Here is a 12,843-nt window from a genome sequence, read left to right on the forward strand (position 1 = left end):
GCACTCATAAGTTAGATATGGAACCTTTAACTTATTTCGGGGTTTACTTATGGCCGCTCCACAACGGTCCTGGTTTTGTGGTATATATTCAGCTTGACTATATGACCTAACATACGACCGATTTCAGCAGAGCTAAAGCTTGCAACACTCCAGCAAAATATTAGCTCCTTTCGGTCAGGTACGTGGAGCACGGCACAAGGCGTAATGGCTAAGAGCTTAAGTCAGCAGAGAGAACTTAAGAACCACAAGAGCCTCGGCTCACAAAAGGAAGTTCACTTGATTCAGGACTAGATTATTATAGATACATATATATAATGCTAGCGAAACTTGAGCAACCTAAGAAAATGAAACATGTCGCCCATTATCTAAACCGTTTTTAATAACAATCACGCCATCTTGATGGATAAAAATAATATCCTGATTTCGGCGAACCTTGGTGATAAGGGTTGAATTTGCAGTCCGCCAGACAGTGGGAACGAAAAAGTGCTTCTCGAATGTATCAAGAACTTTGCTGCCCCCAAGCTCTACAGAGCAAACCCAGCCTTCTCGAGAAATAAAGATCAAGAACCATGAGTTAAATCTTTTCACTGTTCCAACAATTCTCTCAACGTTGGGGACATCAGCCACATTCCTGACTGAAGAGCGGCGATGTGCCGAAGATAAGCTGCTGGCGGCATGAAATGGGGGGACATTTGGTGGATTTTCGAGTGGGGTTGTAGAGAATGGGTTGTGGAGTTGTGGGGGTGGAGAATGATGTGAAAGAGACTGAATACGTCGAGGGGGAGCAGAAGAAGATCGTGTACTCGCCGTTGAGCTGAAATGGGCAGGCGTCCTCGAAGAAAGTGTTGCATGTGCTTCGAGAAAGGAGAGATCAAAGACATGGATCTTGGTATTGCTTTGAGAAAGACTGGGCATGATCTGTAAATCCTTATGGGTTGGCTGCAGCTTCTCAACGAACACCAAGTCGTCGCCTTCACTGGAGATGGAAATAGCGTCCGCATCGTTGAGAGCCCCAGGCCCCGAGTCCCTTCTGCCCAATATAGTGGGGATGATGGGAGCTTCAGCTGAAGCGAGCTCGCTGAGATCGGCCCAGTTATAGAGCTTCATCATCCTATCCTCGAAGAGAAGCAGTTGAGGAGGAGTCGATGGCCGCACAAACCACTTCCAAGTTACTCGGTTTCGACTTGTCAAACTCGCAACTCTCTCTTTGGACCTCACACACCAGACTGAGTCCACTTCTGAGGACGAAACTAGCAGATACAATCCTTCCGGGTGAACAAGGACCTGACTAACGATATGACCGGGGTCCAACTGGCCTTCGGTCAACATTTCTGCACCCCATTCTCTGCGTGCACCTGTCGTAATCTGCATGATACGAAACCTGCCTGATGAGTCTGCACTAGCAGCAATCCGCGGTTTACAAGCCCACCCAATGCAAGTCACACTTGTGAAATTACCGCGATGGCTGTAAAGACTGCGCATTGTCTTTTCGGGATCATCGAGGTTGCACGTATCAACACTTCCATTGTTCCGTCCACAGAAGGCTATACCACTCTCCTCACAGCACTGCAAAGCGGTGATTGCTGCCGACTCGTTGACAACAGAAACGCCCATGTCGTCAACTATATGATGAACTGACTCACTAGGCTCACTCGAGCGGGAATCAGAGTCCTGACTCACGAGGACTAGTGGCTCCCAGACGTTGGCGTGTGTACCTCTAACGTCAATAATCCGGAGGCCATCAGTCCCGAACACAAGCGATGTCACCGGGTCGCCTTGAACCTGTATTCTGTGCAAGAACTGTAGCGTTTCAAAGTCGAAGATCTTGATTCCACCTGTTCCATCACTACCTGCAATCGTCTTTCCATTGGGAGCAATAGCTATCCTGTCTAGACCTGCTGATGTGGATGCGAGGGTTCTGCATGTTCTAACGTCGTACACTTCGAGCACATCATCCCAATAGGACACCAACAAGCCAGGATTGGAGGAGCTGGGGTTAAAAACGGCTGAATGGACGATATGTCGAGCGTTTGAGTTTTTGTGCGCTGTTGGACGTATGCAAGCACCAACAGGTCTTTCGCTATCAAGCGACCATAACTGCACTGGTTGGCTTCTGTAAACAACGGCCATAACTTGTAATTCGATTGATATACGAACGGCGCTCGGAGACGGTGGAAACCCCACGTTTTTAGATTCGATAAATGTGTCCATCCATTGCTCCTTGTAGAAACATGTACCATCTGAGATTTGGTACTTGGCAAGAGATCGGTCCCTTGAGGCAACAATGAGGGACGTTTCAGTTTCATTCAACGCAACTGCCAGTGTTTGAGAGTCTGTGCTGACATTGAATATTTCTTTGCCAGTATTTGCATCCCAAAGTCTGACACGCCGCAAGCCCGCTGAGGCAACATACTTGGCAGTGTGTCCAAAGTCGAGAACTGATAGTGATTCGGCGTGATCAAGAGTAAAGAGCTCTTGGCATGTCGAGTTACTGTATATCTTGAGTAGACCATCTGCAAGGCCCACAGCAAAGCGATGATCGCGTGCTGCAACCTCTCTTGTATAGGTCTCATGGAACGAGATGGAGCATACTCTATCATCCCAACCAGAGTTCCACGCGCCAACAAGTTTTATCCCGTCTTCTGCATATCCAAAAGTCTGGTGGATGGCCGAATCGCGAGGGCAGAATGGCGGGATCAGTGTATGGATAGATGCGGGGTCGTTTACTAGGTTGGTACCAAATTGTGTCACTATTCTGGGCAGGTCAACAACCCAAGCGTTGAGATCTCGCGGTAGAATTGGGGTATATTTGGTCCTTCGTCCGAGGTAGCTTGACAGGTGTCTCGATGTTCGATTTAAGCATTCAAGGTCTCTGAGCTGGGCAACTCGCTCAATCCACGAAAGGACGTTTGTTTGGAAGAACCGGACGAGTAGCTCAAATAAACGGTCTGAAGATGAAGTGCTCCTGACCACGTGCTCACTCCACCTCAGACAAGCATAGTCGGTCATGCAACTCTTGCTTGGGCCCGCAGTTGCTAAGCTCCTTCGCCATTTCGAATACTTCATCTCATCCCCAAGTAGATATTCGAGACAAGAAGCTGCGATGATCCCGTGACCTTCGGAATAATCTACCCGAAACTCTGAGTCAAGAGTATGGTCTGTCAGGAATGCTCGCGCTGTTTCGTGAACGACCTGGATCCGTGAATGTTTATCGACATCAAGGAATTGGCCACATATTGACTGGAGGCTTGTTCGAAGATTCAGTGAAAGTGTGATGTTCTGGCTGAGTTTAATGGCTTCCCTCATCTGGTCAACGGTCAAAGGTTGGACAGCGCAGATGGCCCATATGATGATGTGCTTAACAGTTCCTTTCTTCTTCGATGGCGAATTCTCCATGATCTCGATGTTATGCTGGTACAGCTCATTCATCCTCTGGGGTACCTCGTTCAAGACATCATGTATCTCCTCAACGGCCAAGACGTGGCGAAGCTTTTTCATGATCAAAACAGTCCACAGAAAGCTACCTCCCGACATGCGAACAATCTTGTCTACGAGTCTGTTGCGATCGTCAACCTCGTCCACTGGGAGATTGGCAGACCAGGTATTGACGTATAGCTGGATATCGCGCATGGAGTCATCGGGAGTTATGAGCTCAATAATTGTTGGAAGCTGCGTAAAAGAATGGTCCAGTTCCTGAGTTGGTCTACTGGTCACAAAGACTTTGAGAGGGATCTCATCATCAATCTTGGATAGTAGAAGGAAGTAATCTTCGGCATTGCTGGTTTGAGTCGCTTCATCCAGAGCATCTATGACCCAGAAGTGCCTATATGTTACATGATTAGTGGCTAGTCTAGGGGGTCTGTAGGTCAACATACGGTCTGGTAAGTGCCTTGTTGAAAATGCAACTTGTGAAAATATTGTACCAGATAGATTTGACGTTGCGAATGTCTATTGATGGACCGTGCAGTGCCAAATAAAAAAGCGCGCCTCGAATCGTAGGGTTCACCGTCGCCATCTGATATGCCATTGAACGGAGGAAGATGCTTAGGTTAGGAGCTGTTTTCTCTCCGGCTTTGAAGAAGTAGTAACAAGTTGGCCTCTCGTCTTGTTTTAGGCATCTGATAACGTAACTCGACATAATCGACTTGCCAGATGCAGGTGCCCCTTTGAGATAGAAATACCGGGGAGCTGGAGCGCGAAGCCATTCCTGATAAGAAGGCTTTGCGGGAAGCCATGAGCAGGAGCCTTCTAGTCTAGTATCATCCAAGGATAGGAGAGCCTCTTCCGGGCCGTAGTCCATAGACAAGTATCTATAGATGGCTTTCAGCTGCTCATCATCTGGTGTATTGTGATACAACAAAAGCGGCTCTGGCAGAGTCCTATTGTTCGGATTAGGCGAGAGAATTGGTAATTTTCCTTTTTGATCTTTCACCCCATGGTTCTCTGCCTTGTCGATAGTAACTATGTTGGCTCGGATCTGTTCCATAGTGGCGGCAAGGCGGTTTCTGAGAGACCTGTAGTTGGTGTCTGTAATATCTCGAAACTTGATTAGATTTTTGTGGTTAGCGTTTAAAAGTTGAGGGCGTTCTTCTGCATATCCTGATATGGATTAGCGGGACCCTATTTAATACCCAAGAGGACGGCGATATTTACTAACCTAGTGTAGCTGATTCCATATCTACAATCAACCCAACCGGGGGTGTTGGTTGGGATTCGTAGAAACTGTGCAAACAAATTCCGGCGTAATGCACACGGAAGCTATCATTAAGGCTCCGGATGATCTCAGACTGAGACTCTAGCCCCTGAACGTAAGGCTTGCGGCCCTTACCAGAGATACGAATGAGGTTACCCAGGAACTTTGCGAGGTTTGCTCCACGATGCGGTGTACCAAGAAAGTAGAACGAGTGGAACCTCTGCGCGAGTTGTGCGAAGTCCCGGTTTGTCTTTGATAGGATGCATGCCTGTTTAATGACCAAACCGCCCATGCTGTGCCCAAGAAGGACTATTGGCGTGTCTGAAGACTTGATCATAGGGTCACTGATGAGTTCCTCGACAAGGGATTGCCCAAAAGAACGAACGTCGAGAGGCGTCTTTGCTCGCGTTGACCAGTTTGCATTGTACCCAAAGCTGCGCACCCTGACACCATCAAAGTCAGGATCCTTGGGAAGCCACTCCTTGGGCCAGAAACTCTCTGGATCCCCATGAATGCACCATGTAGTACTGGAGCCGCCACCTAGGCCATGCACGAAGACCAAGTCGGCGATCACATTAGAAGACTCGGGAGGTTGGTAGACCGTGTTGAGGCCAAACTCATTTTTGGCCCTTTCAGCGACTTGTCTTGTCGATTTGCGACTTATAGGGAGAAGGTTTGTGAACCTCCTGCCAAGCGATGAAGCTGACGACCGTAGACTGGCTGACCCGGGTTCAGGTGTCCGTGACCGTGATGATGATCCGTCAGAATCTCGGACCATTTTTGCCTCTGGTGTGATTTAATTAGAGCCAAAATGAAATGGTTTCTAAAGTTTAATTTTTGTTATTGTCGGTATGTCGTAGAGGTCGATGATTGGCAAACGGGCGCTCCTTCACCCTAGCTCAATGTGACAGGACCGGACTATTCCCATAGAACAGTGGAGTCATGTCATTGTTGAAATCAAGTTTGCGGGGGACTCGCCTGACCCTTAATTTGGAGGCTCTGCTGGCCCAGCCCTTACCAGGTATCTCCGTCAGGCATTAGGTACTACCTGCACTAAGACCACGTATGCAGACGAAAACCCACAGTCTTTCATTTGACATCAGGAGCCGCTTGTGTGTCGGCTGAAAACACTGACGCATGTGATATGGGCTTTGTACCACCCAATCTGCATGCTGACCGGTGGCCAAGCAAGTGAGGGCACCAATCGCTGGCTTATCCATCACACCATGCCAGCGAGTGGGAGTGGGCATTTGTTTGTCTAACGTCGAATCAGCCGCTACCCACGAAGCGATGAGTTTTGTTGTTATAACTACTGGTGGTGTAGCAGTCTCAGCCCATTTTTTAGACAACACGCCAAGGTGACTCACTTCCTTGTTCGCAAAGAGTCCATTGTTATCACAGCCTTAGATAACAGCCATGGAGGGTCTGAACGAAATCCCCAAGCCAACCCATCGGCAAATTGGTCTGCCAGTTGTGATAGACGATGCTGTTGCAGAACGTAAGTTGCCGAGATCAGCGAGCCATGATGAATTGCTATTGAACGGACACTAATGAATTTTACATGTCAAGACTTTCCCACGGGATCAAGCGTCAAAGATGCCCGTTCCCATGGCGCTAGCTTCTGGACGCGTACAGCCCGAATTGACGTTGAGTTGACCGACAAATCCATCCAGCGATACTTTCTCAAAGAGTCAACTGGCGAGCTTGGAATGAGCATGATGAGAGGAGAATGCGAGGGGGCAAAGGTCATCTTCAAGTACACGCCTGAAGGTATTCCTCGTCCCATCGCGTGGGGTACCTACAAGTCTGATCCCAACACGCACTTCTACCTGTGCGAATTCATGGATATGATCGAAGAGCTCCCTGATATTCGCAAGTTCTCGTCCATGCTTGCTAAGCTGCACCATGAGAGCATGGTTGATGAGGATGCCCCAAAAGAGTTCGGGTTTCATGTGATGACACATGAAGGCAGCATGTACCAAGATATCTCCTGGGCCCCGACCTGGGAGCAGATGTATACCCGCCGGTTCAAATCGTTTGCTGATCAGGAGCGCGCATCTCAAGGTACGAGCGAAGAGCTCGACCAGATCGTTCACGAGTTCATGGAAAAGATAATCCCGAGACTGCTGCGTCCGCTCGCAACCAACGGTCGCTCTATTAAACCAGTAGCCCTCCATGCTGACATCTGGTACGGTAACATAGCTACCAATGCTGACACTGGAGGGCCTGTTTATTTTGACCCTTCTGTATTCTGGGGCCATAACGAGTGTAAGTCGTGCGTTTCTCGAAACCGATCAAGGGCTGACCAATTCTACCCAGTTGACCTTGGTAATATGGCTACGCCGCGCTACCGACTCGGTCGACACTGGATGAGGGAGTACCACAAATTCTTCCCCATCTCAGCCCCCGAGGAAGACTATGAAGATCGAAATCTCCTCTACCGCATCAGCGGACATTTCTGCGCCTCGACACTGTATCCTGACAACAACAGCTTTCGAAAGATGGCAATTGAGGACATGAAGACCCTACTTGCCAAATACCCGAACGGATATCAGGGCGAATGAGGGAAAATAAACAGTAGATACCTAGTCTAGAGTCATTCCATGCCGAGCCAGCCTCCATTTTCTCCCGCATTTCAGCTCCACAAAATAGAAAACACCAGCGATTAGACAGAATGAACTCAGAAGAGTGAAGGTCCAACCAAACCCCATCGTATCTATCATTCTCTGTAGAACCACTATCATGCTTGCTGAGAGAATGCATCTGATGATGTTGGAAGACGCCTGGGCGGTAGCCGGAGCGTCTTGGTTGATGTCAACCAGAAGTGTATTGTTAATCTAGACTTGCAGTCAATACTATGTAAAAGTGTGAGTGGATGCATTCTAGGTTCTCACATTGAAGCAAGTCTGGATCGAGAACCCAGCTATGAAAAGGCAGGTCAGAGGACCAGCAACATGCTGATTACCATTCATTAGGGCTGTATTGCGAAAAGAATCCCGAGATCAGGATCGGGAACCTGTTAAGGTGACTCACAACTGTGGCATGCATCAGCCATCCGTATGCAAGAACGGATGCGAAGCTGGCAAAGGTGACTGGGAAAACACTCCTCATCCTTGCTTTTTCGATGGGGAAGTGCAGCAGGTCGTCCCCTGATGCTTTGTTAATTGGTAGCCCGTGAGCCTCGGCCACAACCCTGTAATCATGGTCGATCCATTTACTCGACACGATGGTCGATGTGATGGCCCCAACCCCGAAGGGCAGGTATGCGAGACCAGCTTGCCATTTCTTTACGTGGTAGACATGTACCAGAGTCGTGGCAAGTGACGCATGGATGCAGCAGTAAACCGTGTAAAGAAAACTGCCGGGCATGATGCTGACAGCCACGTCTTTCCGCGCAAGAATCCGCAAGCTCTTGATGGGATTTGGGCATTTTCTGCCACTTGCAGGTGTAATCGGGGCTTCCGGTCCGCGGTCATGCTCCCAGGGCCTCATCAACCCTGGTAGGAGTGGTCTGTAGAGTCTGGGTGGCTTTGTACCTCCATTGCCAACGATAGAATGATGTGTCTCCGGAAGAGCAAGGGCCATGATGACGAGGCACAAGCCGGAAGCCATAACGAGAAACCAAAAGATCCATCTCCATCCCGGGCCGGCTGCGAAAGCGCCACCTAAGACGGGACCCAGGCTCGGGGCCGTCGTAATGCTGTGAATAGTTAGTGTGCGGCAATGGAGCGGCAGTAAAGACGCGAAAATGAACAACTGGGAAGGGTTACCCGAAAGACAGGGCTGAGACAAATGCACCTCTCTCCATTGGGGTGGAGATGTCTGCGATAACGCCGTAGGCAACAGAAAAGGTTCCTTGAGACCAGCGAATATCGTCAGCGCCAAGATAACAGTACAGGGGAGCGTGGAAAGAGAAAACAAGAGATCGAGATTCTCTTCTGGTGTACAAACCCGAGATCCCTGCACTTTGAAGCATTCTCAGAAGCAGCAAAGCCACAGCTGAATGTTGCAGGGCAATGCCAAGATTGGCGGCCACGTAGAGCATTAACGTGATAGCGTACAGCGGGCGACGGCCAAAGGTATCAGCCGCGTCTCCAACAATAGCCGGTGCGATTGCCGAAACGGCCAGGTATGAGGTCACTGTGAGATCAATCATGCTGATGGACGAGTCCAGGTCTTCGGCGATAACGGGTATGGCAGGGTAGTAAATGAAGCTGCTCAGGGTAGAGAACCAACCGGCGAGAGCGATCATTAGCACTATACCCCAGCGCTCATGTTGAGTGAACAGGGAATGCGGGCAGGGCACAGACGATTGCAGTTGAGAAAGCGGGTTAGGTGGTACGTCCGATTGATCTGGACCTGGTCCATGTCCATACTTTTCACTTTGGCGGACATTTATCGTATTGTCCATATTGCGGAGATGACCAAGATTGATTAGGCGGATGCGATGGGGTTGTAGCTTTTAGAAACTCTACTGGGGATGAATAGCAACGGTGGACATGAATCGGCAGCAAATTGTAGAATGGCGGTCCCCCTCCGGAAGCCCGCGTTTGACAAGGATAAACGAAACCTGAGACGTAAGCGCCTTGCTGTCTGACCTTGCTCGCCGATCTGCATCTCTGAATGGTGCGATAACGGGGTGCTGCGAAATGTGACGGTCCACCAGAGCCCTGCTGGCTTTCAATCGGTATCTTGGACCAGATGAAACTCTCTAGACTGTCTCGTTCCATGGTCAGCCGCACTTCGGGTGGAAGTCTAGCCAGCCATCGCATTCCATCACAGTGGCACAAGCTTACTCTGGCGGTCATGGCATGACATTTGCTGCCTACACGCTGCCAAAATGACCTATCAGATCTGACCAGTTGGTTCCTGTGTTACCCTAAGTTGCACCAACGAAGTACTCGGTGAAGGAATATCGCCGATCCGGTGAAACAAAGAAAGGGCTTGGCAATAAGGCTCCAACTCCATCATCCAACGGCACCTTAGTTCAACAAACACATTACCTACCTAAATGATGCTATTAAAATCGCCAACCATTTAGCTGATACATCCAGAGTACTGAGCGGCGAGAGCAAAAACCTTTGCTTGAGCCTTCCTAGTTCGTCCAAATTACAATAGGCTGACTCCACTTCACGCAGTTACCGTTCAATCACAGGCCGTCATCGCTATGTCACAAGGGTACTGGGACGTCCAGAATAGCCCCAAGGTTCACGATGGTGATATTGAGCTAGATCCTAAGATCGTCGCAGGTGAGTCTCCCTACCTAGGTTTCACTGGAAACCACTAATCCTGGAGGGAGGTAGAGCTTCCATCCTCCATGGTGGTCAAGAGCTGCCGGGGTCATGGCGGGAGCAATTGGAACACAACCGCTCGCATTGATGGTGAAATCAACAATGAAAAGATCTCGTACTTTCTCAAGGTGGCTCTTTAACATTTTCATTGGCTTCATGTATACTCATTACGTTATTTTGCAGCTAACCGAGGGTCCAAATGCTGGCCCGATGTTCAAGGGCGAATTCGAGTCAATGAGTTTGATTCATCAATTCATTCCCAAATTCTCACCCAAGCCTCTAGCCTGGGGCATGTGTGGAAAGTCTGAGCGGTTTTTCATACTTTTCGACTTCCACGTCCTCCGCAAGGGCAACCCGCCGATTCCGCAATTCACGAGCGCCGTGGCTCAGCTCCACAACCTCAGCGTCAAAGAAAACCCCACTGGCAAGTTTGGCTTCCATGTCCCAACATACAACGGCACGCTGGAGCAGGACAATCAGTGGACCGACAGTTGGGAGGTGTTCTACGCCAGAGGCATGAGGCACATGCTCAAGCTTGACGAAATCGCAAGAGGTCCAAGCAAAGAGCTGAAGGACTTGATGGTTCCTTTTTTCGATAAGGTGATTCCTAGACTTCTGCGACCACTAGAGACAAACGGAAGAAGTATTACACCAGTGCTTATCCATGGCGACCTGTGGCTAGGCAATGTGTCTGTCAAGGAAGGGACTGACGATCCTTTGATGTTTGATGCTTCTGCATTTTGGGGCCACCATGAATGTAAGTTGAGCCGTTCTTATATCTATCAGGCCAAACAACAGATAACTTCATAAATACCTCAATACTGACATGTTTGAATGTTGTTGGTTAGATGAGCTCTCTTATATGCGCCCCTTGGGAAATGACTGGGCACAGGAGTGCTTCAAGAGCTACCACGAGCGCATCCCAAAGAGCGAGCCTGTCGGGGACTGGGATGCTCGCAATGCTCTTTATGCTACGTAAGTATTGATTTTACCTAAGGAATTCTGCAGCCTGCTGACCGACTCATTAGTCGCATTATTGTTCATGATTCAGCCCTTTATCCCCAGGTTGACCATTTTAGAACTACGTATGTCGCGCCTTTCCGGAAGTTTACAGTTCTAATATAATTATAGACTTATTAAAGAAATGGAAAAGCTGGTTAAGCAATTTCCCGATGGCTATATTCAAGATAGTTAGAAGCTTAAAGCATTATTAGGACAGAATGAATGCGACAGCATTTACTATCTTGAACGCCATATATGCTCCTTATCTCATAAAAAAATACTGCCATAGAGCTTCGACTGCTTAGTTCTTCAACTTTAGAACATCTGTCAAAATGTAGTTATAGTTTAAAGCAAGATGTTCATTGACAACGCTAGTACGGCTACCCTGTTTCAACTACCAGATAAACATTAGCTCACTGTGAACATGTTTATCCGAGATTACACTGAACTAGGCGAAGCATGGCAGAGCCGTTTTCAGGCTATTACTAATCCACTATAGCTTTTCCCCATACATAACATGTCCTTTATCTCCAGTTTCGCGAAATTGTCATACCTCGCCACCTTGGCCGATGCTAAAACTGCTCCGTTTTCTGATATTTCCCAGAATGTCTTCCTATCTTTTTCCTGGCCGACTGCCGCAGGGTGTTTCTGTCACATTCTACGAGTCCTCTTTTTTCAAGCGTGGCCCGGAGCAGCCCAAGCTTCCTCCTCCTTCCGAAGTCTTAGCCAGGCCCAATTATGTTCAGCACCCACACGCCGAGGGCATGAAGTTACGTCAGCCAGCCGTGTTTGAAGAGCTTGGACTTGTCGTGAAACACAGCGACAACTCCAACGCAATCATCGTGGAAGGACAGTGTCTTTGGGCCGTTCGCCACTTCTTGCCTGAAGTCCCAGTCCCAGAGGTCTACGGCTGGACACAAGAAAACGGCGTCACATTCCTCTACATGGAATACATTGATGGGGCCACTTTACGTGATCGGTGGGATACTCTAAGCGCTATCGAAAAGGATGGCGTCTGTGAACAGCTTGGATCCATGGTCACCAAAATGTCACATCTGCGCCAAGCACCTGACGATCCGTTCATCGGTAGGTACCCCTACTCACACTTCAAGGATCCCTCCAGACCTGACTGGTGCTTAGGTAACGTCAACCGCGGGGCCGTGAGAGACATGGTCTTTACTAACACAAACTTTCCACCCGCTGGCCCTTTTTCTTCAGCGGCTGAATCCCACGACTGTATGTCAGACATGTTCAAATGGCCAGCCACGGTCAATGATCCAGATCTTGATCCAGCCGACATCACAGACCCTTATCGAGAGATGTTACCTGACGACTGTCCCATCCACTTCACGCACGCAGATCTCAACCCTGTAAACATAATGGTGTCCGAAAAATCGCCTTGCCGTGTACTGGCGATTCTTGACTGGGAACAGTCCGGCTGGTACCCTGCCTACTGGGAGTTTTGCAAAGCCGAATTGACTATTGAACCCCATTCAGAATGGCAAGCTGTGTATCTGCCCAAGATTTTGGATGAGCCGGATTGTGTCGAAGCCTTCGACTCTTATGTCAGCTCATTTGCTCCATAGGGATAATAATTATTATATTAAAAGGCTATAGCCTCTAGCCTTTTGACAAGCTTCTGAAGCGGCTGAACAACATTACTGCATACTGCAGTTCGAAGACTAGCCTGGCCAAGGTCCGTACTGCAACCAAAGTTGCACTGCAGACAGATTTGAGTAACATATTGATACTCCTTACCGATCAGTTTTGTTTGACTGGCTAGTCGTCTTGCAGTGAGGATGTCATCAGGGTCATGGTTACGTCTCAATTTCGCCAAAGGTCTCTAATGACCAATCT

General features: G+C 48.8%; 5 protein-coding genes; 3 read left to right on the forward strand and 2 right to left on the reverse strand.

The window, feature by feature from the left end:
• Positions 1-336: 336 nt before the first annotated feature.
• FFUJ_10182 (uncharacterized protein) lies at positions 337-5,471 on the reverse strand (the record flags this gene model as incomplete). XM_023567834.1 has 3 exons in its annotated part: positions 337-3,823; positions 3,876-4,599; positions 4,658-5,471. The coding sequence occupies 3 exons, from the start codon at positions 5,469-5,471 to the stop codon at positions 337-339; spliced, it is 5,025 nt and encodes a 1,674-aa protein (XP_023435225.1).
• A 638-nt stretch (positions 5,472-6,109) lies between these two features.
• On the forward strand, positions 6,110-7,257 carry FFUJ_10181 (uncharacterized protein; the record flags this gene model as incomplete). XM_023567835.1 has 2 exons in its annotated part: positions 6,110-6,191; positions 6,263-7,257. The coding sequence occupies 2 exons, from the start codon at positions 6,110-6,112 to the stop codon at positions 7,255-7,257; spliced, it is 1,077 nt and encodes a 358-aa protein (XP_023435226.1).
• Positions 7,258-7,654: 397 nt separating this feature from the next.
• Positions 7,655-9,104, reverse strand: FFUJ_10180 (related to antibiotic resistance protein; the record flags this gene model as incomplete). XM_023567836.1 has 2 exons in its annotated part: positions 7,655-8,393; positions 8,464-9,104. 2 exons carry the CDS (start codon positions 9,102-9,104, stop codon positions 7,655-7,657), a joined length of 1,380 nt encoding a protein of 459 aa, XP_023436073.1.
• A 756-nt stretch (positions 9,105-9,860) lies between these two features.
• Positions 9,861-11,179, forward strand: FFUJ_10179 (uncharacterized protein; the record flags this gene model as incomplete). XM_023567837.1 has 5 exons in its annotated part: positions 9,861-9,942; positions 10,268-10,741; positions 10,833-10,959; positions 11,013-11,069; positions 11,116-11,179. 5 exons carry the CDS (start codon positions 9,861-9,863, stop codon positions 11,177-11,179), a joined length of 804 nt encoding a protein of 267 aa, XP_023435227.1.
• Positions 11,180-11,591: 412 nt separating this feature from the next.
• Positions 11,592-12,572, forward strand: FFUJ_10178 (uncharacterized protein; the record flags this gene model as incomplete). XM_023567838.1 has 2 exons in its annotated part: positions 11,592-12,072; positions 12,127-12,572. The coding sequence occupies 2 exons, from the start codon at positions 11,592-11,594 to the stop codon at positions 12,570-12,572; spliced, it is 927 nt and encodes a 308-aa protein (XP_023435228.1).
• Between the last annotated feature and the right edge of the window lie 271 nt (positions 12,573-12,843).

Source organism: Fusarium fujikuroi, chromosome FFUJ_chr09 (genome assembly GCF_900079805.1).
Source record: "Fusarium fujikuroi IMI 58289 draft genome, chromosome FFUJ_chr09".
In the NCBI taxonomy this organism is placed as follows: Eukaryota; Fungi; Ascomycota; class Sordariomycetes; order Hypocreales; family Nectriaceae; genus Fusarium; species Fusarium fujikuroi.